The 24227-nt window shown below is 39.3% G+C and overlaps 2 protein-coding genes across 3 annotated transcripts; one reads left to right on the forward strand and one right to left on the reverse strand.

The window, feature by feature from the left end:
• Positions 1-242: 242 nt before the first annotated feature.
• Positions 243-4117, reverse strand: ccnb1 (cyclin B1). Its single transcript, XM_086053194.1, has 9 exons — positions 3949-4117; positions 3597-3725; positions 3236-3319; positions 2981-3169; positions 2512-2670; positions 2196-2432; positions 1984-2124; positions 773-883; positions 243-702 (listed from the first exon to the last, which is right to left on the reverse strand). Exons 1-9 carry the CDS (start codon positions 3967-3969, stop codon positions 598-600), a joined length of 1176 nt encoding a protein of 391 aa, XP_085909320.1. The 5' UTR covers positions 3970-4117; the 3' UTR covers positions 243-597.
• Positions 4118-7632: 3515 nt separating this feature from the next.
• LOC147135199 (AN1-type zinc finger protein 5-like) lies at positions 7633-20343 on the forward strand. Of its 2 annotated transcripts, none has more exons than XM_086053195.1 (6): positions 7633-7862; positions 11656-11833; positions 13718-13865; positions 14027-14130; positions 15689-15817; positions 19070-20343. In XM_086053195.1, exons 2-6 carry the CDS (start codon positions 11677-11679, stop codon positions 19216-19218), a joined length of 687 nt encoding a protein of 228 aa, XP_085909321.1. In that variant the 5' UTR covers positions 7633-7862; positions 11656-11676; the 3' UTR covers positions 19219-20343. The 2 variants fall into 2 exon arrangements, with proteins under 2 accessions (XP_085909321.1, XP_085909322.1); XM_086053196.1 differs by lacking the exon at positions 7633-7862 and adding an exon at positions 8549-8695.
• Positions 20344-24227: the final 3884 nt, after the last annotated feature.

Genomic DNA, 24227 nt, shown 5'->3' on the forward strand with positions numbered 1-24227 from the left:
CGGTATTACTCAATAGCCTTTATTACTGAGTGACGCTATGCATTCTCACAGCACGGGAAAAGCTTATGCTTCACGCCCTTCAAGGCTTTTACAGTCAATAGTAGCCTCTGCTGGTAGGAAAAGCTAAGTGCAGTACTACGTCAATTTAACCTAACCTGTGACAACAGCAACCTCTAGGTGCATAAAATGGCAAGAGACGGGGGGGAGCGGGAGGAAAAATAAATAAAAACCCACACACAAACTTCTGGTCAAAACATTTATTTAAACATTCAAGAATGTAAACAAGAGTCACTGTACATTTACATAACTTGAACAGTTTATCAACAGCATAAATGTGACAGAATTTTTATATAAAAACCTTATTCTATCAGGGCAAACATGGGTAACAGACATTCGCACAAACAATCGGGAATAATTGCTATTTAACAGATTACGTAATATGATGCAGGTGAAAGAATATCCAAGTCAATCTTTAAACTGACACTCTCATACAATTTAAAAATTAAAAGCAGCATAAAAGTCATAAAAAGCTTTGGGGAGTGGAACCATTTGTCACAAGATCAAATCTGTACAAAAAAAAAAAACACAAGTTGAAACTCACTGTGTTAGCTGCTTCACAAAACCTTTAACTGCAGAAGACTTAAGTTGTGAGATAGTTGCAATCCTCATCTGTTTTGAAGTAGAGTATTTCTCTTTGACAGCCTGTGAAGTTAGAGCAAAATCATTACACTGCGCTGTAATTGAAGTCACAGCAAAAAGGGTAGAGTCTTACCATAAGCTTAGTTTGTCCTTCATTCACCTTCACAACATTTCTGGCAATGTGCGCCATGACGGGAATCAAACTGTCTGAGGTGTAGCCCATGTAATGCTGCAGCGTTGCATCCTGAAGAGAATCACATCATTGACTGGCATGCAGTGTCACATCATTCACGGCAATATTGAAACCATCCATTTCTGCAATACATCTAGGATTGCAAGTAAGGAGCGCTTTTAATCAATCTGTTGGTTATTCAGATTTAAATGAATGTTTCTCCTTTATTCAAAATACAGGACATTTCAAATTGCCAGGCCAGAAAATGTAAGCTATATTTAACTACACATTCTATTACGATCTGGTGGAAAAGTAAAAAATGATTGTTTTCCAAAGTAAAAGCTGAAGTTTGCAAATTCCTTATTTTTGGAGTGGGACATTCATGGACTACAGAAATCTGTTAAATAGAAATTTTGATTTGGACCATTTTAAAGTCAATTAAAAAAATAAAAAATAGTTGCATCTCTACATCTTTTTTCCATCCATGCCACAGAATCTCATTGGATGGCAGAAGGTACCATTTACCTGCATCTCACTGTTGCCATTTATACAACAGAAGTCATGGCTTCCTGTCATGCCCGAGTTCGGCATTCAACAGGACCAGATTGACAGTTGATTTCAGTACTAATATTTTGTGACATTACCTGGCTTGTTATTTGTAAAAACAACAAAAAGTGCCTTGGCTCAAAAGCAAGGAACAGATTAAGACATTTAAGAATAGCAACTGAACTTTAGTTATATTTTACATGTCACAAGTGTACTTTGATGTCTTAATTTGTCAATCAATAATTCATTGATTTGCTCCATGAAAGACTTTACAGTGGGAGCCACTTTGAATGCTTTAAAATTCTTACAACGTTCAGAGAACTCCGAGGGTCACAGCATGTCTTGGTTAAAGTGTAGTTTAACTGAAATACTTGTTTTAATTTCAAACTAGTGTTTAGAGAGTCCCCAAGGTCCGCACCATCTCTTGAAACAGTTTTTAAATGATTCTCTTATTGGCTGTCAAATTTCTTTGAAAGGCCAAATCAATATTCTGTCCATCCCTAAAGCATTTACACTAAATTACCAGTAGTTAAAATTGATATTTCACCGTCTTGTGAAAGTTGTTTTTAACCTGATAGGGCCCCACCTGATCATGTAAAGCCTAAGCGCAAGGTAGAGGCACTCACCCATTCACCCGCTTCCAAGACCTTGAGCATAAGAGCCAAAGCAGCACTTGCAGTCATTGAAGGCGGGTAATGAACCATTTCGTAGTCGACCATGGTCAGCTCCAGCAAGTATTTCGCCAGGGTGTGTTGCTCTGCAGTCACCTTAGTGAAGACATGTCAGAGTTAAATAACCAGATTTATTTATTTTTTTAATCTAGGTGTCTGCAACAAACTTCATGAATCTTTGAGGCCCTCCTGAGGAACTGCAGAGGAAGAGGGCGACCAAGTTGAAATTTTAGCACACGCAGGATTGTCATTTCCATCTCTCTGATTTGGGCAGTGGTATAAGCCTGATCTGTCACTAAGGCGAAGTCCATGATCTCTGGTGGATACATTTCCTCATACTTTGAAGCTAGGAACATGGCAGTCACTCCAACAAGTTGCAGCTGTTTTTTTGGGACTGGATTATCCTTTGAAAGTGAAAACAGATTGGTTGCAGTCACATGTGTTGTTTAGCGCTTCATGAAGCACTCTATGGTGATTACTTACTTGAAGAAAGCGGTCAATTATTCCCACAGTCATGTACATTGTCTCCTGCAGCAGGCGGAACTTCAGGCTTACTTGAGCTAGCCAGTCAATAAGTATGGCCCGCATGTTGCCAGTCACTTCCTGGCCTTCAAGATAATTGGCTCTGACATTCTGCTCAGCCTGAGGAAGAGAAAACTTTACACCTTTGCAAAGCACAAGACATTGTATACCTCAAAGTTTAGAGTGCCACATTTCAAGGTGTTTTAGTACCAAAGGCCAACTGCACGGAACTAAGCCTGGTAGTACAGGTGAAATATGCATGAAAGTTCAAGTTTGAAACAGAACTAACAAAACACCTTACATTGAAACTTCTGCGCGGCTTTAAAAATAAGTTAATTTTACAACTGAGGAACAATTAGTCAAAGTTTCCCCAGTCCAATCATGAAATCCCTCATAGACAAAATCCATTTGAGAACACATCATTTCTCACCTCCAGCTGATGCATATACTTGTATATATCTTTTACGTATTCACTGCAAAGCATAGGGTTGTCGGAGTCATCCGCATCCACATCCCTGATAACATTTTGCAGAATGACACCAGAAAATGCCTGACACAAGTCAGCTGGCTCACACCCTGAAGTCTCCATTGGAGTTGGAGACACTGACTCTGGTACCACCTAAAACAGCCATACAGGTAGTTTAGTAGTTCAAAAAGATACAAGCAGACTACAATTACAATTTACCTGTAGGACAGGAACATTTTCTGCTTTAGGCTCAGACTTCCCAGTCACTGCCTTGGGCTTTTTAACAGCCTGGGCCTTGACTGCCTAAGAAGTGGACACCATAAGCAAATATTATACTCTTTGTTTAAAATGTGCTCAAAATACATTCCATTTAGAAAGAAATAAGTAGTTAAATGCATTCAATACACTGAAAGGGTCGTGTTCAACAGTGGCATGCTTCAGAATTTTGTAGGAGAGTGGGAGCATTTATAAAATGGCTGCTAGGCTTTGATTATGGCAGTTACAAAGGCCAGGGCTACAAAATTCAAAACAATTGTTTGACAGTAGCTCGATTATTATACTTTCATAAATACGGTATTACCTTCTTCTGGGGCTCTTTGTTGGCCGGGACATTGCCAATGTCTTCAAGAACGGTTCGAGTCTTGAGTGTGGGCCCAGTGATGGAGCATGTTTTTGCAGCGAGGTTGGACCTGGTGGAGGCCAAGCGATTCTGAAGAGAAGAGTAAAATGAAAGTTGAGCGTTTTGTAGATTACTGGCAAATGCCTTAATAAAAAGGCATGTGTGAAAGAAAACAATGAATAGGATTGCTACACAGAAGATGTATCAGATGTGTTACGAATATCTTCACAGTCAACTCAAAGTTAAGCATTTAAGGCACTGTCACGCCAATATAAGACTTACAAACATCCTTAAGAAGTTATAAAGTACTCACTCTTGTAACACGCAAAGCCATTCTTAAATGCCCGTTGCTTCCCAGACGCAGCGTTCTGAACCGAAGAATGCGTTGATCTCTGATCAGTGATCACACTACAGCGAAGTGCTTGTCTTGGTTTAAATCCTTGCGGAGTGCTAGCCGATTGGCTGGATCAAACTGTCCGAGGACCTGATTGGTCGAACGCATCTGTTCTCAATGCGTTCCCATGGGTCCGTAAAGTTTACTCTGTAAAGAAACAAAAGAAAAAGAAAAAACAACAAAACGTCAAACACAAATAAATACACTATCCCTGTCCGGAATAATCGAGTACAAATATCGTATGTATATAAACGGTCTTTGGATTCCGGTCGTCACGTGGTCTTTATAAACTCCACTTCCTTTTCCTGTTTTTTTATGACGTACTGTTCTATAGTAATTATATTTAAAACAAATCCTAACCATCTGTGGGCTATATAAAAATAGAGAATATCATTGGATATAGATTTCACACATTAATAAAATGAGCCCTGATTTGAAAAAAGAAATTGGTTAAGGATGAAGGATTTTGTGTCACTTTTAATATCGTGAAAAGGCCCGGATTGACTTGCCCAGAAATATAAATCTCTATGAAATTCCAATTTGTGACCGAAACCTTGACTACTTGTCTATCTTATTGGTTTACAGTTAGACAACGATCCGCACCCTACTCCATCCCTGTTAATATGGTGAGTTTGCACAGCCAACCCCCCCCCCCCCCCAACCGACCCTCACGCCCCCCTCCCCCCCGGAACCTGTGTAGAAGATACGTTTGTATGCTTTCCGCTGGAGCTATTTCATTCTCGTTCATGACCACGAAGAGCAAACTACTAATCGTAAGAACCACCAAAAAAGACGACTATGTTGACCTCTGGAAGAACACAGCAAATCTCAACCGAATTGAAAATTTCGAAAACGAGGCGGTCAAGGGATTTCCCAACAATATCATCGGCCAAGATGAATGCCTTCTTGCGTGAAACAATAACAAATGTACATTTCGTGGACCTCTGCTAAATCTAATTTCAGGAAATTCATCACCGCACCAATTTCAGGAAATTCATCACCGCGAATGGAAAGAAAATCTGAATTGTGATCTGGATTTAGTAACATAACTATCAATAGTTACTTAACTCTACCTTTATATATTTTGATGATTGATTTGTATTGTATTTTGGTTGTAATGTATTTTAAATTAGATGCTTTTCTTGTTGTGGTGTTATTTTAATGTAGTAAACTTTATCCACAGTTCTCAGGGCATTGGCCTGCATCTGACTTCCCTGCTTTATCATTTTCCTGGTAATCACATAAACCTCCTGTCCCCGACTGAGTTCTGCTTTGGCCCATCCTGTTTTCTGTTTACCTGTCCTGGTGGCTGTTTAGTGTTATACTGCAACAACATCGCAGTGTGAGTTCCCTGTTGTGCTACCAGGGAATTGCAAAACATGACATGTTCAGGCTCTTGCAAAGTCTTCTGAGACTCTTGGTCTGTACTTGTTATTGCGCTGTGTTCCCAATCACCTGTTTTTCGTGGAACTCTCACATGCTCAGACATTAAAAGTCATTACCAAAGCGTACTGTGTTCTGGTGTACTGACTGTTCTATCTGGCCAGTCATGGACCCAGCACACACCTTACCACCACAAACCTGCTTCGAGAGGGCTGAGTCCATCCTCTAGTATAGCACAAATCGATGATAGCTAGCGCACAGGTCTTGATGAACATATGTGAGGGGGAGCAGACAGATGCAGACGGCTGTATTCCTTTGACATTGGCACCAAGGCCCATCAGAGTGATTGGAATTTGTAGGCCCTCTGTGATGCTTTCCTCACTGGCCCAGCTGATTACATCAAGTACGAACTGGTGTTGCACGGTCTTCCACACTGGACGGGGCTATCGAGCTGGCTATCCAGGTGGATCTGTGCATCCAGGCTTGGAGATGGGCATGAAGACAAGATACGACAGGTCACCAACCTCCAGCCCAACCTTTTCTTCACTGCAGTGTGAGTTTCCTTCTTTTGCTACCAGTTAATTGTGGAACATTACGTGTACATGCCCGAAAGTCTTCCCAAGTCCAGAGAGACTCTTGGTCTCCACTTGTTACTGAACAGTGTTCCAACTCACCTGTTTTTTTCCCTTAAATTGTCACATCAGACATTAACAACTACTGTGGTTTGGTGTCCTGCGTTTGAGTTCTACTCTTCTCTGTAACAGAGATTGTACCGTAGATGGATTGTTTCCTAATTATTGGGATAATATTATCATGATATTTGTCATTACATGAATGAATAATTATTTATAATAACGCACGATAATATTATTGAAAGTAACGATCACATTTGATATTCCAGAAGAGTGTATAAATCGGTTAAGTGGCCAAGAAGTAGCTCTGGTTGGTGATCCCATAGACCAATGTATAGAATCTTGCTCTTGCATTTTTGTAAGCGGAGGTATCATCAGTTCCTTGTGAAAAGGTATCTATTTTCAAAGTAAAGATCATTTAAATAAAAAACTGTTGAGAAACGATTATTTCTGGATCTACATTAACAATGTCTTGCCTGTTCAAATACATTTTTAATTTTAACATATTTAATTACACACACACACACACACACATACACACACACACATACACATACACATTTATTTATTCATATATATATATATATATATATATATATATATATATATATATATATATATATATATATATGGGCGGCACGGTGGTCGACTGGTTAGCACGTCCGCTCCGGCCTCCCTGTGTGGAGTTTGCATGTTCTCCCCGTGCCTGCGTGGGTTTTCTCCGGGCACTCCGGTTTCCTCCCACATTCCAAAAACATGCATGGTAAGTTGATTGGATACTCTAAATTGCCCCTAGGTGTGATTGTGAGTGCGGATGTTTGTCTCTGTGTGCCCTGCGATTGGCTGGCAACCAGTTCAGGGTGTCCCCCGCCTACTGCCCAAAGACAGCTGGGATAGGCTCCAGCACGCCCCGCGACCCTTGTGAGGAGAAGCGCTACAGATAATGGATGGATGGATATATATATATATATATATATATATATATATATATATATATATATATATATATATATATATATATATATATATATATATATATATATATATATATATATATATATATATATATATATATATATATATCAACCGAATGAATTGTGGCTTCCAGCGAATATATCAGTTTTGTGTTCAATTAAAACTCATTCACAGTTAAACTGTCACTATGTCAAATGTGTATTTTAACTAGGAGGGCTCGCAGTGAATAAGTGAAACAATTCCAAATTTCACACCGAGTGAGTAAATTTGGAGTAAAATGAGCCAAGAGAGATCAATATTATTTGACCAACATTTTTGTTTGCTGAGTCGTGCGTTTTTTTCCCGTTGCAACTTGCATTGGATCAATGATGTTTGGGAAACACTGGTTGTGTACTCGAGTGGAAGTTATACAAAGGAATTTCAGTTTACGAGAAGCCACTGAGCGCAGTAATGTTTTATACAGTACATCTCTAGTACTTTGATTCAGAAGCACTGGGCCATCTATTTGAATGAGTTGTGCACATTTTTAAACATCATGCGATTGCACCCAAACACATCTTCCTTTCAGTCAGATGTTCACAATTTCCATGACGTCCACCGGAAGCGGGGTCCCTAAATGCAACATAACAGATGCCAGCTCGGATCGGCTACACAGTTCACACTAGGACGTCAAGGACGCTAGCGGGAGTGGATCCCAATTTTGGTGAAGACAACGAGGGGAAAACAAACAAACAAACAAACAACAAAAGAAACACAAAATAGACGGCCCTAGTTGTGCACTAATATCCAATTCTTTATTCCGTTTATTCTAAAAGGAATCCAACAGTCGTCTGACATAGCCCGGTAAGTAAACTTCATGTGAGCAAGCCAGCATTGCTAGTTGTTTGGCGACTTTCTGGGGTTACTGTAATTTTATCGACTTGGATTGTTTCGAAATTAGATGTGAAATCAATTTAATTGCATCGTTGTCGGTGACACAATAATTGAGACTGACAGTTAAAAGTTGTGTCGTCATAAACTTGTATAAATACATTTCTCATGCGACAATGTTTATTTTGGGTGTTGTTGTTTGTTATATACAATATTTACCGACATTTCTGGAATTGGTACTCTGTTTAGTTGTTTTAGCAACGTTAGTTTGAGCTAGAATGAAAGGAAGATTTTATTTTAAACAAATCACCAGTATATGCTTATATCCGAATTTTTTTTGAGTACTTTCAGAATACATACTTGCTTATGAAATATATGGATGAGACGTAGCCCGTTTAAGTACACATGAAAATAATAGAGAAATCAGAAGCTAAGGGCTTTCCTGCTTGCTTAACCAACAGCTAATATTAGCAAAATCACGAGAAGCCCCTCATGCAGTGTATTTGGCTAACTATCGTTAGCGTACTAGCTACTAGACACAAAGTTGTGCCAAGATATATTTAAACCACGTTTTGGGCTTTGCACGCTAAGATGAAATTGTGCTATGTATCATTCGCGCTACGTACAACTATGTCAAAAAGTGTTTTCATGTAAGAAAAATCAACTGTTGGTGTCAGGCATTAGCGTGCTAGCATGACTCAGTGGATTTGCTCAAGTGGCACGATTGTGGCCTGTTCCGAAGGAAGCGACTGGTGACTCCAAACGGGTTAAATTGTGTATTTTCCAACTCCATCTACGATAGCCTGGTAAACTGTAGAATTGTGTTTTTGGGTGGCGTTAGCGGGCTGCTTTGTAAACGTTTTCAGGTTACAAGTGCTTTAACAATTTCGTTGGCATGGTAGCCTTTGTCTCGATGTTTTAAGCATGCCGCTTTTGATTATAATTCTCAATTTTATTTGTGTATTGTGTGTATATATTGTATTTATCCTTAGGTTTTATACATTATTATCATTATTATTATAGTTGTACTAAAAGTTGTACTAAAGTTACCGTTTCCGTTCATTGATCGTAACTGATTCACACAATCTTGTGGATCGCTCGTGATGGGTCACACGAGGTTTGCCCTAAATCATCGATCCCCGAGGGCCACTATTCTGCATGTTTTAGATGTTTCCCTCCACCAGCACACCTCATTCAAACGATCAGCTCGTCAGCAAGCTTTGCAGAAGCCTGATCACGATCCTGATCTTTTGAATCAGGTGAGTTGTTGACCCCTGTTCCAAATGCACGTTTATCTCTTATCTCTTCGTATACTGATATTTTTTTTAGAGTATTTAGAGTACCTTTCACTGAAGCTAAGGGGCCAATATTTTGGACAATTCCACACTCCTATACCTTGTGGAAAGCCTTTGCTGAAGAACGGAAGCTTTTATAGCTGCAAAGTTTGGACCAACGTCATAGCAAAAAACCCTACGGATTAAGACTAGGATGTCATTTAAGTAATTTCATATTATGTGAGTCAAGGCAGGCGAGTGAATGTTTTTTGCTATATGATCTATTTACTCTCAAGAAAAGTGCAGAGTGATGGCTAAAGTGAGTATGATTGAAAGTGTTGATGTTCAGTGTTCCCTCGCTACTTCACGGTTCGGGTTATTACGGATTCACTCTATTGCGGATTTTCATATGTGACCATAACTTTATCAATTGCAGTTTTACCTCACTATTTTGAGTGTTTTCTTGCTGAATGAACATTAGAGTCGCGTTCGGTAGTTCACTCTTGCACACTGCTTGGAGTGTGTGTGTTCAGAGAGGCAGAGCACGCTCACCTCCCAGTAATTTCCAAATGCAGCCTATGTTCTAAACCAATCACCAACTCTTGCTTGAACTGCATCCATCTGGACTGACTGACGCACTGGTGCACCGTGTCCACATTTGGAGCACCTAGAGCACACACCGGCACTCATTTTTTGGTGCACTCTGAATAACCGAATGGCACTTTTGAACAATGTTTTGTTCGGCAACTCAGAAGGTTGTTCAAATGTGTTATTCGGTGATTCAGAGTGCCCCCCCCCCAAAACGGAGCCCTATACAAGCAGTACTAGCTCGATAGTCAACAGGTGCGTTACTAAATTGTGAGCGGAGTGCACTCTGCCGTCGGCAAATAACGATATTAACGTTTTTGTTAAAGTTTGCTTTAAAACAGCTTACCTTAACTGGATTCCGCGTCACATTCTTGCCAAAGGTGGATTAATGTGCCTTTTAAATCCTTGTGGGGTTTTTTATTCTGCGAAGTGAAACTAAGTTGACATGACAGCTTCGTCGGGAGTGCTTCTTCATTGTCGTCTACAAAAGAAGAGAGAAAAAGAAGAAGACAATAAAGAAGAGGAAGAACCAACGGGAGTCATGGCCAGTTGGCCACTAACTTTCCCTTTGCACACCAACAAGAAGAAGGATTTAAAAGGCGAACTAAGTTGTATTTCGGTAGAGATGAGATGAGTCACACAAATAAATAAATAAGTTGCCAGTCATCTTGGGAAAAACAGTAAAGCATGGTACACACACATCACATTTTAACCAGTTTCTAAAACATGAGAGGCTACACATAAGGGGGGAAAAAAAAATCAGGATGCCAGTTCTTACTGCTCTTATAATGGATTATGTAATCGATAGGGATGTACCGATTTATCGAAAAATAGATTTAAAATGCTTAAAATATGCATTGATGTAAAAAATAAATCAATTCGCAACGGCAGGTAGATACAACATACATGCATATGTTCAAAGTAAAATTTTGATCACAAAAGGAATTGTAATGATAACAGTCAAATATATTGTACATTTATTGATTTTCATATTTAGTGGTGGCATTAAAACACTGATTAGACAAAAATGAAGTTGAAATGTCAAAATTATGAGTTATATTAGATAAAAAACACCTTTTTTAAGAGTCTTTCATTCTTGTCAAAACAAAGATAAAAAAAAAAATTGAATCGAATGGAAATCGCAAACTGACAATCGAATCAACTTTGGGCTTGACTGAATCGTTACATCCTTAGTAATGGATGACCTGCACAACATAACCACCATAAAGATATGTCCACCAACACTCAGGAGTCTCCGCATCCAAACCTGAAGTCTGACATAATACCGAGACTGACCTGTGAGAGGCAGCATTGTGCCACATTGCATCCAGGCTGCTGGAAAACAAGAGTAGTTACAGAAAAAAAATGAAAGAACTCAAGCAATTTGGTCAGTGGACATTGTTGTTGCAAACTCTTATAACCTGTTACTTCTTTATTTGTGTCTGGCACCAACGTGAGCTGCAGGTCGCTTAGTTATCTGTTGTTCCAGCCATTTTCCATACAAACGTTGTAAATATTGAACAGATTTAAAATGTACAATTATTGGCCCAGACATTTCCCCAGAAGATCAGGGAGGAAAATTCAACACACCCCACAGGATTATCGGTCAGACTAATCTGTTAGAGACAGCCAACAATTGTTTTTTTGTTGTAGTTGTTTTTTTTGTTTTAAGTTTGAAGAAGGGACCAACGTCTAAGATTTGGTTAATTTCATGCTGTATTTTAATTGAATACCAATCTTAATTTCCAGTTTTGTAAGCTTCCATTGACTATGCTCATGTGAACCCACGGTCAAAATTTAAAGCTTTGTCGTCATAATTCCTTAGAGGTGTTGAATTTCATTATCATTTTAAATACTGTGGAAAGACCCACAATGTTTCAAGATACATTTTTGTCTGTCTCCAGGTTAGTTCAGCAGACATCGCTATGGCCCAGGAAACCAATCAGAGCCCAGCTCCTATGCTCTGTGCTACTGGCTGTGGTTTCTATGGCAACCCTAGGACTAATGGCATGTGCTCTGTTTGCCACAAGGAACACCTGTCACGACAGAACAATGGAGGAGTCAGTTCCCTGAGTGCTGTGGGTAAGAACTACTATTTCTCCACCAGGACTAACCTCTACTATTACTCTTTTTTTGTGTTTGCAATTATGTGCGTGTTGTCCTCACCTCATATGAACATATTTTTTTGGACTCTGTGACTTGAATTATACCTGAGTTAAATGTTAGGTAAATTGAAGACTCTAAATTGTCTTTAGGTGTGGATGTATGCATGAATGTTTGTTTGTCGATATGTGGCCCTGTGATTGGCTGGTGTCCAGTCCAGGGAGTACCCCCAAAAAAACATGGATAGGCTCTAGTAGGGCTGTTCTATTTTGCCTAATAAGAAAATCCCGATTATTTTCTCTCAAACCCGATTTTACGATTACGATTTCTTTGTAAAATAAAAAAATAATGAAAAATGAAGTATTTTGTATGTCTTTTATTTAAACTTTATTTTTCTTTCTTTGAACTCAAAATGTCAGTCAATTTAACGTAATACACACAGAACAATCCATTGGGATTAACAGCATTTTACTTGCACAATAGATTTCAGATCTATTCTTAATTAAACCAATAATGAAAGAAGAAAGTGCATATACCATCTGAAATGAAATCATCAACATGAGAGAAGGTAGACAGTCAAGTCTGTAAACCAAACGTCTGTCAGCAAGTCATTTTGCCAATCAGCTAGTGACGAGCGTTTCACCTTTCTCCCTGGTCTTACTTAAACATAAATCAATGATTAGTGCAAAACTGTCACTCAATAATACAATGCACTGTCAATCTTAAGTACGGATGCATAGTCCGGCTGGACCTGGGTTCCGTTGTTGAGGAGAAAAAAAAGGGACGACTTTCAGACATTGAGTTACTTGCTCACCGGTTGTATTGTACATGTGGGGCACACACTACACTACAGATCTATTTATTAACTAAACGCTCACTTTCCTGAGCAAATAGCAGAATCGCCGGTAGCCATGCATGTTGTCGTTGTTTCGGACTGCGCGCTCGTGGGAGGAAGTGGAAATGTAGAGGAAACTACAGTGTCTTAGATGGACTAAAAATAACAAAATCGAACGTACCGATTTGAAGGTTTTTAACATCGTTTTATCCAGAAAATTCGGTTGCAGTTCAAAGTCGCTTAATCGAGCAGCTCAATATTTTTAGTGTCCATGAAAACAGTGCATTCGATCATAATTTCAATCCGAATTTTGATCGGATTAAAGAAAATTTTGTAAATGTAGCCACTGTTACGCTTACCAGGGCTGTGCATGAATCAGTGGTGATGCGAATTGGAATTCAAGTGGGTGTGGGAAAGCGATCAGCGATTAATCATTTTCAGACATGGATCAGAACAAGTCTTAGAATCCGACTCACCTTATTCTGACACTCGAATAAGAGCTGCAGCTGCTGCTACGCTGTCCGCGGCAGTGTCACATAAAATGTCAACCTACTTGGATGGCTAAAAACTGGTGGATTAGTTTTAATTCTCATTCCACAAACAAAATATGAATCGAATACAGTAATAATTATGATGGTTAGACTAGTTAGGGCGCAAAGAACATAATACAATTACTTTACAACAGATTTTTTCATTTGACTTCACTTTAAAAGTATTCTGTTGCTCTGTTTTTTTGTGTGCAGTTCCAAGTTTAAACTTATATAGGCAGATACATCCAGTTACCGTGCACTTGAACAAGTATTTTATTTTTAACTCAGTAATATGATTGTTTGCCTCATTCACCAAAACCTCCAATGTCAACGGCATTTTGCACTTGCGGTGCGCTCCCGAATGTTCAATGGCAAAAACCATCAGCTATCTTAAGTGCAAATCCCTCTTTTAGATAAGGTAGTTTAAAGTAAAAAAAAAACAAAAAACCTTTTAAAAACATTTGATTGCAAAATTTTGTCATGCAACCTCCCCGGCAGGCAGCAGCGGTGGCCCCGCAGTCGAGGCTTCAGCAATCCAGAGGTTAGAGGCCACCTTGAATAATGCCGCAGCGGCAGCCGTAGCTGCAGCGGAGGTTGCAGCTGAGGCGGCAGCTTCAGCCAAGGCAGCTGCAACTGAAACTTTCAGGTAAGATCCTCTGTTATAGAAGCCAAGTGCCTTTAAAATGTTTCAATAATAATTGCAGCACTTTTCATGTTGCCTTAGATAAATGTGATACATGGAAAATGGGTTGATGATGATGATGATGATGATCATGTACTTCATTTCAACATCTTTCAATATTGCAGTGGGGTGTCAACAACTGTTTCTATAACACAAAAGATGGCTGAGATGAGTTTCTCGTCAGAGGATAAAGGAGCATCGGGGAGCAAAGCCGAACTCACAGACCTAGGTGGTTATTCAATTTTCATTTATTTTTTCCATAGTTTTCAAAAAAGAAATAGCTTCCAAAACATAACTGGAGGTAGTCTATTGTCGAAAAACACACTTGGAACATACTGTACAGTATATGATTGAAAAATGAGCCTTCATTGATGTTTCTTCTTTCACATGGAATTATGTTATTTTTTCCCCTGCTTAGATAGTAGCACAACCAGGATTGGCAAATCCTCTGAACCAGGGGTGCCCATTACATCGATCGTGAGCTACCGGTCGATCGCATTAACATGGCATTTACTCAATCACTGCCAGTCCTCCCAGTTTACTGTCAACGGCAGTGAATGAGTAAGAAAAAAACTAATAATAATTTGGCTTCCAGCCTATCATACTTTGTTTGCGTTGCAAATTTGTCACTTGATTGATGTACAGGGCAGCCATAGTCATACACCTGTCGCATGCCTCACAGCGGATGCACATACAAGGCTGCTATCGAGCAAAACTAGCTAACTAGCAGTTTCCGTTTTGTTCCGTCTAATTTAAACTTAAATAGTAAAGTGTAAAAATGATTCGGGGACCAAGTAAGCAAGTTATTTCCACACAGAGTGAGAGGAGGTCTTTTATTTATTTTTTTGCGGTGGGCTCAGTTGAGGGGCAGCCAGGAGGAAGCGGGCGGTATGCTTGGTCACATGCTCACTTTTTCACTGGCACCGGAGAATGACCCGTGGGACGGAGGAACCGCTCGTCCACCCGAACACCCGCATGAGGCCGGGGGCTCTCCGATAGGGTGTCGCGGCTGCCTGTTGGTGGGCCGGTGGTGGTGGGGACTGAGGTGACCATCTGACCGGTCGGTGCATTGGTCCTGCTGAAGGAGGGAAATGTGGAGCATCATTCTCGGGCCATCGATTAAAAACATTAAGTCCAAGTACTGTTCCAACATGACCGATGTTCATTGGGAAGTGTGCGCACTTATCAGAAGCACCTGTCCGGACTCTGTCCCTGGCTAATTCTGTTCAGTGCAAGTCACTAGAGTAAAGGAAGGACAAAAAATGTACACTATTTGTATTGTGCAATTTGGGTTTATGCACTTAGGCGCACGTACACCGATATATATTGTACATGTAACGAATTCTAAGTATTTTAAAATAAAAATAAAAAAAATAGAATAGATAAAATAAGGTTGCTCATTTGGACGTGGTCATTTTATAAGTAGCTCGCATGCTGAAAAAGTTTGGGCACCCCTGCTCCTCTAAAGTAACGTTTGAGCAAGTTTCAACTGGTCAGAAACAGGCTGAAATATGACAAACAAAATAAGCCTGCTTTTAAAGAAAAGATGAGCATTTTGAAAAGCATCCCTGTCTGGTCACACACTTTTTTGGGATATATTACATTAAAATCCTTTCTTTGAGACAGATTCAAGCAGCGGCCCTGCATCTCTCTGACTTGTCTTTGTGAAATCTTGCCCCGATTCAGCTCCTGCTAGTGACTTTTTGCTAAAGAATGTGTTTTGCTGGAGTGTACTTCATTCATAGAAATAAGTAGTAGAGTTAAATGTTTTTATTTCTTGTTTGCAGTGGCGAGTCAGACCACAGTGACAGCCATTCATCCCTCCACTGCTGGCAGTGAAGAGTCCCGAGCCCCGGAGCCTCCCAAACCCAAGAAGAACCGTTGTTTTATGTGCCGCAAAAAGGTTGGCCTTACAGGTGAGTTGAGAGAAAAACTTATTTTTCAAAACACACTTTTTTTTTTTTTTTAAACTTACAGTGGTACCTCTACTTACGAACGTCTCTTAATACGAAATTTTCAAGATACGAAAAGCCTCAACGGGAAAATATTGCCTCTAGTTACGAAAGTAATTTCAGGATACGAAAGGTAGTATGGGGTGATACTCGCATTATGGGCAGCTACTCGCAGCTCCGGAGTTTCTTGAACGCAACATACTCATAACTGCTCTGCCATTGGCTAGCCAAGCATCTTCCTGGCATCCCATTGGTTAAGAGGGACCTCTTCCGTATGTCTCTATGTGTGTAGATAGATAGGTAAATAAATGGATAGATAGATGCAGCGTCCTCGTCATTTGCCCCTCGGGCCATGAGGTCTTTAGTTTTACGTGAATTAGAAACGAGGAAAAGAAAAAAAGGAGAAAATTGTTTTTTTGTCCATACAAAGCAAGAGATAATAGAAAAGTATGAAAGGGGGACGCGTTTGTTTGATTTCTCCAAAGAATATGACCGTAATCGGTCGACAGTCGCCACGTTATTAAATCAGTTGTTTACAAAACGCCAGGCAAAAACCACTTCTGAGAGAGAACATGAACCAAAGAGGGCAAAAAGCGATGAGTACAGCAATTAAAAGGTAAACGACCATCATTTTTATTCCTTACTCTATTCTTTGTTTTTTTACATGCACAACTCTTATCTATTGTGCAATAATCAAATTGTAACATGTATTTGTTACATGTTTTCATGCATTTTTATTCTTTATAAAACATTTATGTCTGAATATTGGGGGGGCTTGGAACGGATTAGGGCATTTACATGGAAAACGCGTCTACTTACAAAATGTTCTACTTAAGAAATTTCTTCCAGAACCAATTAATTTCGTAAGTAGAGGTACCATTGTATATTTTATTAAGGATTTTTCTTAACAACAACAGATCATTCATACCATTTTAAGTATCCCAAAAATATAATAAAATAAAAGTCGCTAAGGTGATACAATCATTCCCAAATACGTCCTTCCTATGCAGCAATAATCAAAATATGCTTTCAATGATTCAAAAGTGGCACAACCAAACACAAACCATTATGCAACCAGAGCACAAAAAAACAGAAACAAGAACAAAAACATATTGCCTATTCATACATTCGTATTAAGTCCTCCGCAGGGCCCCACAATGTTTTAAAAATATGTAGTTGAAGTCTCAATGAGTAAGTTATTCTTTCCATTTGATAGAGTTCTCTCAGCTTTAGAATCCATGAGTCAAAGGAGGGTGGTATTGTTTGTCCAAAACACACTCTTGATAATTCACACAGGTACGAGAAACTGTCGCTTTGTATTTTCTAAAATATCTTTTTTTTTTTATTTGCCTTTGACTGATTTTAACAATCTCATTTTTGAACATTGGGATTTATCTTGGCCTTGAATGTGCAAAAAGCTGCGCATGATTATTTCTTGTGTGCATACCTATCTTTTAAAATAATCAGTTTGTGTTTTGTCTTTCACATTTACACGTTTTTATTTATTATTTTCATCAAACTGTAATGTTTTATATTTATTTGATGTCCAGTGAACCTCTGTTTATTGGGGATTTAAAAAAAATAGTTTTATTCCTCCCACCAGCTTTGAACACATTTTTTGTCACTGGCTGTTGTCACTCTCTCACTGTCAAGAAACGTGAGACTATCGTATAACATCACTTTGATGAAAATGAAACACACCCCTTACACAGTTCTCCAAATAAGAAGCCAAGCATGTTTGCTTCAAGCTGTTTGTCACTCCCATTGAAGTTCACCATCACACCAACACATAAACCAAAAGACAGTTGAACTTTGTATATTTAAAAACAAAATTGTTCAACCAAACCATCTAATTTCATCCAGTGAAAGCCCCTCTATTATGATGATGATGATGATGATTATTACATTTGTTATTGACACTTTTCCACTGGCACGTGGGGTACTTGCAGGTACTGTTTCTAGGCCCTTGTGAGTCGTGCCTAATACAGTACCACGATTGTCAAAAACCACAACTAATCACTCATTGGTTGAGCAAAATTTTTCAATACAGTAATTGCAAAAATAGACCTACCTACTAACCATGTCGCTGTGCCTAAGATATAAACGCTGATGTATTACACTCCACCCTTTCCAACTATGCTTCAGTAGTCTATTTTCTCGCTTCCCTTATTCTCCTCTCTGAAATTTGTCTCCTCTTGGCCAAAAGCTACTTTCCGTGAAGTTAAAAAGAGGAGCCTTAATGACTGACTGTGATTATGGAGCAGCTGACATGTGTAGAATACTTAATAATAAAAGTCTTTCTTGCCCGCTGCCTTTACCACAATGACTTACCACTTACATACCAGTAGTTGTTACTAGTTATAGGTAATCACAGTAAATAGTATTCACTAATTGTTGATTCTAGATTCAGTGGCTACGTTTACATGGACAACATTTCTTCAATCTGAAAATTTGGGATTAAAATTATGATCCGATGCACTCTTTCATGGACACTCAAATTATTGATCCGATTAGGACTTGGGTGTTTGTGCATCACACTTTTGATCGGAACAAATTATTTTGACATGCACAGATTGACCAAATACACTGGAAATAGTCGTAGAAGAAGCTGTAGTGACTTCCGTGTCATTCTACTTTAAATGTTAGCATTATTTTGTGTATTTTTCCTATTTGCGCTAAATTGAGTTAACACTTCCTAATGGAGCTGCAGTGTACCAGTTCAGCCCTGCACCCGCCATGCCTTTCGCTTGCTCTGCCTTTTTTTTTTTCTTCCTCAAACTTTATTGACTGAAACTACAAACAGTATAACATTCGCTCTACTTCTACTAGCTTCCAGGAATAACAGAAGCGCGTATACATCACCGACATGCGCAGTAAAGACGGTTTGTTCCAAAATTTCAGAATATGTGTTTTCATTTGCGCCGATCAATCACCATAAACCACCCCACTTGTTCGGAATAAAATCTTGATCGGAATGGACTTGATTGAGTCAGAATATTCCGAATGGGGTGTGTACATGAAGCATTTTTATTCCGATCAGGCTTTTAATCCAAATAAATGTGTCCATGTAAAAGTAGCCAATGTTCAGAAAAAGCTTTTGTCACTGGCCTTTCACGCTATATTTTAAAAGGGAACTTGCTTTGATTACTATTATGTATATCCTCAGCAAGCTGTATTTCTCAGACAAGTCTAAGCTGTCTTGTTGTGGCGTTTCAGGTTTTGAGTGCCGCTGTGGGAATCTGTTCTGTGGATTTCACCGCTACTCAGACCAGCACAACTGTCCGTACGACTACAAAGCGGAAGCTGCAGCCAAGATTCGCAAAGAGAACCCTGTGGTTGTCGCCGACAAGATCCAGAGAATATGAGGAGAACTTTGTTTACTGGGATCGATCGGCTTTACACAAAATGGACTTGAGCCTAACCCTCTCTGGTGGACCCCAACTGTCACCCTCAATCCTCATGGTTTTCTTTCTGTTGATTCATATTTCCAGCTATCGTTCTTTGTGTGATTTTATTATTTTTTAGAAGGTGGTAGATAATATTAAGAGAGATAATGGGGTCGTGTTATGGTTATTTTCTATACTGCTGATCCTGTGCTGTCCTTGATGGAAAAAGTGATTTTGAATGCGGTGAAGGTTGCCCGATGGCCGTTACGATCATCCATAGAGCTTGGAAAGATCAGATTTGGGCTGGACTGGAGACGGTTACTGCTGTTGGCTAGTGATGCCATCCCAATCATGCTTGCGCTCTGCTGGCATGAGTAGCAAAGTGAATATTGGACTTTTCTTCTTCTTCTCAAGTCTGGCCCCCTTGTTCAGAATTGAACCCATCTGAGATGGTCAGATAAACGCATCCTGTGTTTTCAAGTCTGTGCCACTGTATCCCTCCACCCCCACACGACCGTGTTGCTAACAAAATATTACAAAACTGTTTGCGTGTGTCCGTGTGAATTTTTGAAAAAGATCTGAATGTCAAGCCTCATGCTTTTTAGGTCCTTAATTAACACGACTCTTAATTGTATTCTCATTTTCCCTACAGTTTTTCACCAGTGTGTGTTGTCATATGACAGGTAGCCTAAACTTGAATAATTTGTTTTGCCTTTAACAGGTGTGGTCCCACTAATAATTTCCATTTTGACTTCACTTTTGAATGTTTTCTGCCGTTTTAATGTGAGTTGATGTTCACAATGTTGGGAGTTGATGTTCACAATGTTGGGAGTGTTAAATTGTTACGACATGTTTATCAAAACAGACATTTTTTGTGGGAAAATATGTGAATGGCTGTTGACTGAGAATGAGATGAGTAGTGTTTGTGTTTCATGGATCATTTTTGTGGGGAAAAGGGTCTGGCTGCTTAATCATTTTTTTTTTTAACCTTATTAGTTATGCAAGTTTGTACAAACATCTTTATTTATATACTGCAGTGTGTGTTATATTCCAATAATACAGATTACGTTGTATGATGTAAATAAAACGAGTTCACAAAAATTACAGCAAGACTTTTGGGCCTCTTTATTTTCAGAGTGCAACTGAGAGAATGTTTTATCTTCAGTGAATGTTAGGGGTGTAACGGTTCACAAAAGTCACGGTTCGGTACGTACCTCGGTATGGGGGACACGGTTTGGTACAGCAATAAGTCTCAAGCCTTTTGTGTGTTCAGATTCTGTTTCTGGTGGCACATATTTCAGCCCATAGTGTCACACCTAGTTTAAGAATCTTAAAGGGTTATTTTTACTGGCCATATATTGGTAATGACATGCACAAATGTCTGTTTTTAACACACTGCCCATCCTTGTTTACTTACATCAGTTAAACAAATAAAACAAAATGTTTCTTTGTACACTGAAAAAATGCTGTACATCCTTTACTCAATTTTATTTTGTCAAGTGGTTGCACAAAATAAAATCTGAATCCAGCTAAATTGTTTTAACAGATTATACATCTACTTTAAAAATGTATCTGGAAACAGATGATTTTATTTTGTGCAACCACTTGAAAAAAAAAGTAAATTCAACCTTTTTTAAAAAATGTACAAAGCTGTAAGCATTTGGGAAAACTGGATCTGACACCACAACATCAGTTTTAATTAAATTATTTTTTTAAGTCGTGTAAGAATAATAATGTATATAATGATTCATGTGTTATGTTGCCTTTGTCTCACCTTTGTATTATGAAGGATAGCTGTTTAGCTTTAGTTTTGTTCTAATCTAGGCCCAGCTTGCTTGGTGTGCTTTGCTTTCACACGTGCATGATGATGACACACACGCACACACACATAGACAAAACAACTTCGGAGTGTTCCAGCTGTTTTCGTTCCCCTTTCTGTTAGAGCTGGAACACCTTTGTAATCAGGGACTCCTCTGAAAATAAGAGAGGAGGCGCAGGAGTCGGGCAAAGGGTTTTAGGAACTGTAATCGTACACTTCCCTGCGCTCTCCTTGCAAGTAAAAAGACAATATTGTGTTGAGTGTCTTCTCTCCTCATTGTGTGCGTTGTTTACTAATGTCTCACTTGGTGTGAACCTGACAAGTAGTCAAATTACCTGACGATACAAAAAGTTAATTTAAAACCATGTCCGCCTGGGCCACACATCTGCGGCCAAAGACCAGGAAATCGATGCCAAATTCAAAGATGGCTACATCTGGCTCCTGATAGGGATGGTGGCTGGAAGGAGAGGATGAGAAAAAAAGAAGGCATGGAGATCACAACAATTTGATGGGTGGACAAATGCTGTTCAAGAGCATGCTTGCAGTCCCAGTTTGGACTCGTGTACAGTGTTAAAAAAAGGTGCAGTTTTCCAGTTAATGTGCAGTGTTTCTGAAAAAGATTTGTTTATAACACTGTAGTTGTTGAGGCTTTTTAAAAGATATATTTGCTTCAAATATGGCTTATGAATGAAGTGGCTTAGTTAAGGTTGAATTAAAGCGGAAGTCAACGCAAACATATTTTTTTCAAGAATATGTTTTATGCAAGCCCACTAGTTGAAACAGGGCATTCTGATAAATATTGCATTTGTGGAATAAGTGTTAATCCACTCGTTTTTAGCCATCTCTGGGGGCGGCCATTTTGTCTTCTGTCGACTGAAAATTACATCACAACTGCTCACAACAACCAATCACGGCTCAGACTCAGAGAACAGGTCAGCTGTGATTGGTCGTTGTAAACAGTTGGGATGTCATTTTCAGTCGACAGAAGACAAAAATGGCCACCCCCAGAGATGGCTAAAAACAAGTGCATTTTGCTGCTTAACTTATATTCCGCAAAATTAATCAGAATGCTGTGTCTCAACTAGTGGGCCTGCTGGGAACATATTCTTGAAAAAAATATGCTTGGGTTGACTTCCGTTTTAAGGCTGATATCAGGAACCAGATCTGGTCCATTATAGGGCCATAGTAGGGCCAGTTATGGTTATACGAGTTGGCTGAGATATGGGCGTTGTGTGGCCCACATTGTGAATACCAGATGTGGACCACTAAAGGACCGTCGTTCATTGAGGTATGTGGGCTAAGTGCAGGTGGGTTGTGGGCCACACCAATTTTGTCATCTGGGATGCATGTCATGTTGGGTGTTCCTCCACCAGGTGTAGGTGCTACAACATCCAGTTACACTGATTAGAGAGACACTCTTAACCGTGAACTGCCTCGTTCGTGTCTGCATGTGAGAGGAAATAGGATCTCTTGCAGTGAGCGTCCATGGCGGCGGGTCACATTTCCACACTGGGTTCTACTACCTCATCATGAAACCGCATGTTTGGGTGCGCCGACCAGCCGAGTGCCCTTTTTCATTAGCACAAGAAGGGAAAAAGCACACATACTTGCCAAAATAACCCTCTTATGATCTTTGCATCTGAGAACTATAATATTTTAAGTCTATACATATTGTATGATCTAATGGGTTTCCATCACATAAAGTATTTCACACTAAAGCTGTTATGTTTAATTTCTAACCCTCATCCATGCTCTCAAAAGCTACAAACATCGACGTAAAATGGAAGTTTGGAACCTTGTCATTAATATCCAGGATATTATGTGTTTCATATTAAAGTTTTTGTTCAAAAGTCTTTTACTTTATTTTATACATCAAGAAACTGTAAATAACATTGCAACAACATGTCATGTGATGGAATTGTGTGTCGGTATTTATAAGAATGAAGCTAGTTATTTGACCGTAATTGTGTTAGACTTAGTTAACAGGCTTCTTTTTTGTCCATGCAGGATGACAAGAAGGTGGGGCATTGCCCAAGACATACTGTATAACATCATATCTTGATTCATATTTTCATCCAAATTGAATGTCTTCTTTCGTCACTTGGTGGAAATGATCTATTTTTACAAAACCTTATTAAAGGGGAGTCGACCCAATGATTTTCTTTACAATATGTTCTATGCGCTCCCACTAGTTTAAACATGGCATTCTAATTAATATTGCATTTGTGGAATATGAGCTAAGCAGCAAAATCCACCCGTTTTTAGCCATCTCAAGGGGCGGCCATTTTGCCTCTCTCTGTCATCTGCTAATGACATCAAGTTGCTCAGGTAACGACCAATCACCTGCGTCTCACCTGTTTTCTGAAGATGAGCCATGATTGGTTGTTACCATAGATGGGAACTTTACCCTTTTTTGCCGGTCCATCCTTCGCCCACGACCTGGGTACCTTTCCGTCCTCGTCCCGCCGTCTTTATTCATAAAAATAATCATTCTCCGACCCCGTCCGTCCTCATCCTTTAAAAGCGCATTCCGTCAGTCTGCCCCCCACACAGCCCCCCCCCCCAAAAAAACCATCCGTGCACTCGTAAACATTATTTAACATCATTAGCTGCCTAATTTCCAATGCACATCTACTGAGAGTATCGTGAGTGGATTGAATTATTTACAACTGTTGAACCAAGATGGCATTTAGCTGCCAACATCACGCAGGTCGGTCACCTGACCAGAGCCTGCCAACGGACATCATGAGAATATTTAAGATTGCTTTACAACGCAATACTATTGTGTTTTATTGCCAAACTTTTGCATTATAACGCCATACGTTTTCAGTTTTTATTGCGTTATTTTGCAATAAAATAATTATTGCAATAAAATAATTATTGCAAAATGAAAGACTTCCACTTCCAGGTTGTTTAAAAGTAGGCGCTGGCAGAGATTTTTACGCTCTAACGATGTCCCATATGTCGACATACTGCAAAGGGAAAAGGTTAGTTAACAAAACAAAATAGCTATCCACCTTTTTCCTTCAACCAATACATAGATTATCCCGGATTACACACACAAAACAGGCTGGGAATGTTTCTTTCAGTCACAGTCAGTGAAATGGCATCTTAACTTCTGTGGCATAATCCATGGAATTACATGTGTTCAACCACTAGGTGGCAGACT

Source organism: Filicampus tigris, chromosome 15 (genome assembly GCF_054856515.1).
Source record: "Filicampus tigris isolate MCC_2025a chromosome 15, RoL_Ftig_1.0, whole genome shotgun sequence".
Taxonomy (NCBI): domain Eukaryota; kingdom Metazoa; phylum Chordata; class Actinopteri; order Syngnathiformes; family Syngnathidae; genus Filicampus; species Filicampus tigris.

What these genes read in the sequence shown, in the direction of transcription:
- LOC147135199 (XM_086053195.1), top strand. Translation starts at nt 11,677, where the DNA reads ATGGCCCAGGAAACCAATCAGAGCCCAGCTCCTATGCTCTGTGCTACT. An exon ending in CAGTTCCCTGAGTGCTGTGG is followed by an intron (nt 11,834 to 13,717) that starts GTAAGAACTACT and finishes CCTCCCCGGCAG; the next exon opens with GCAGCAGCGGTGGCCCCGCA. An exon ending in CAAAAAGGTTGGCCTTACAG is followed by an intron (nt 15,818 to 19,069) that starts GTGAGTTGAGAG and finishes GTGGCGTTTCAG; the next exon opens with GTTTTGAGTGCCGCTGTGGG.
- ccnb1 (XM_086053194.1), bottom strand. Translation starts at nt 3,969, where the DNA reads ATGGCTTTGCGTGTTACAAGA. An exon ending in ACAAAGAGCCCCAGAAGAAG is followed by an intron (nt 3,320 to 3,596) that starts GTAATACCGTAT and finishes TCCACTTCTTAG; the next exon opens with GCAGTCAAGGCCCAGGCTGT. An exon ending in AGTATATGCATCAGCTGGAG is followed by an intron (nt 2,671 to 2,980) that starts GTGAGAAATGAT and finishes TCTCTTCCTCAG; the next exon opens with GCTGAGCAGAATGTCAGAGC.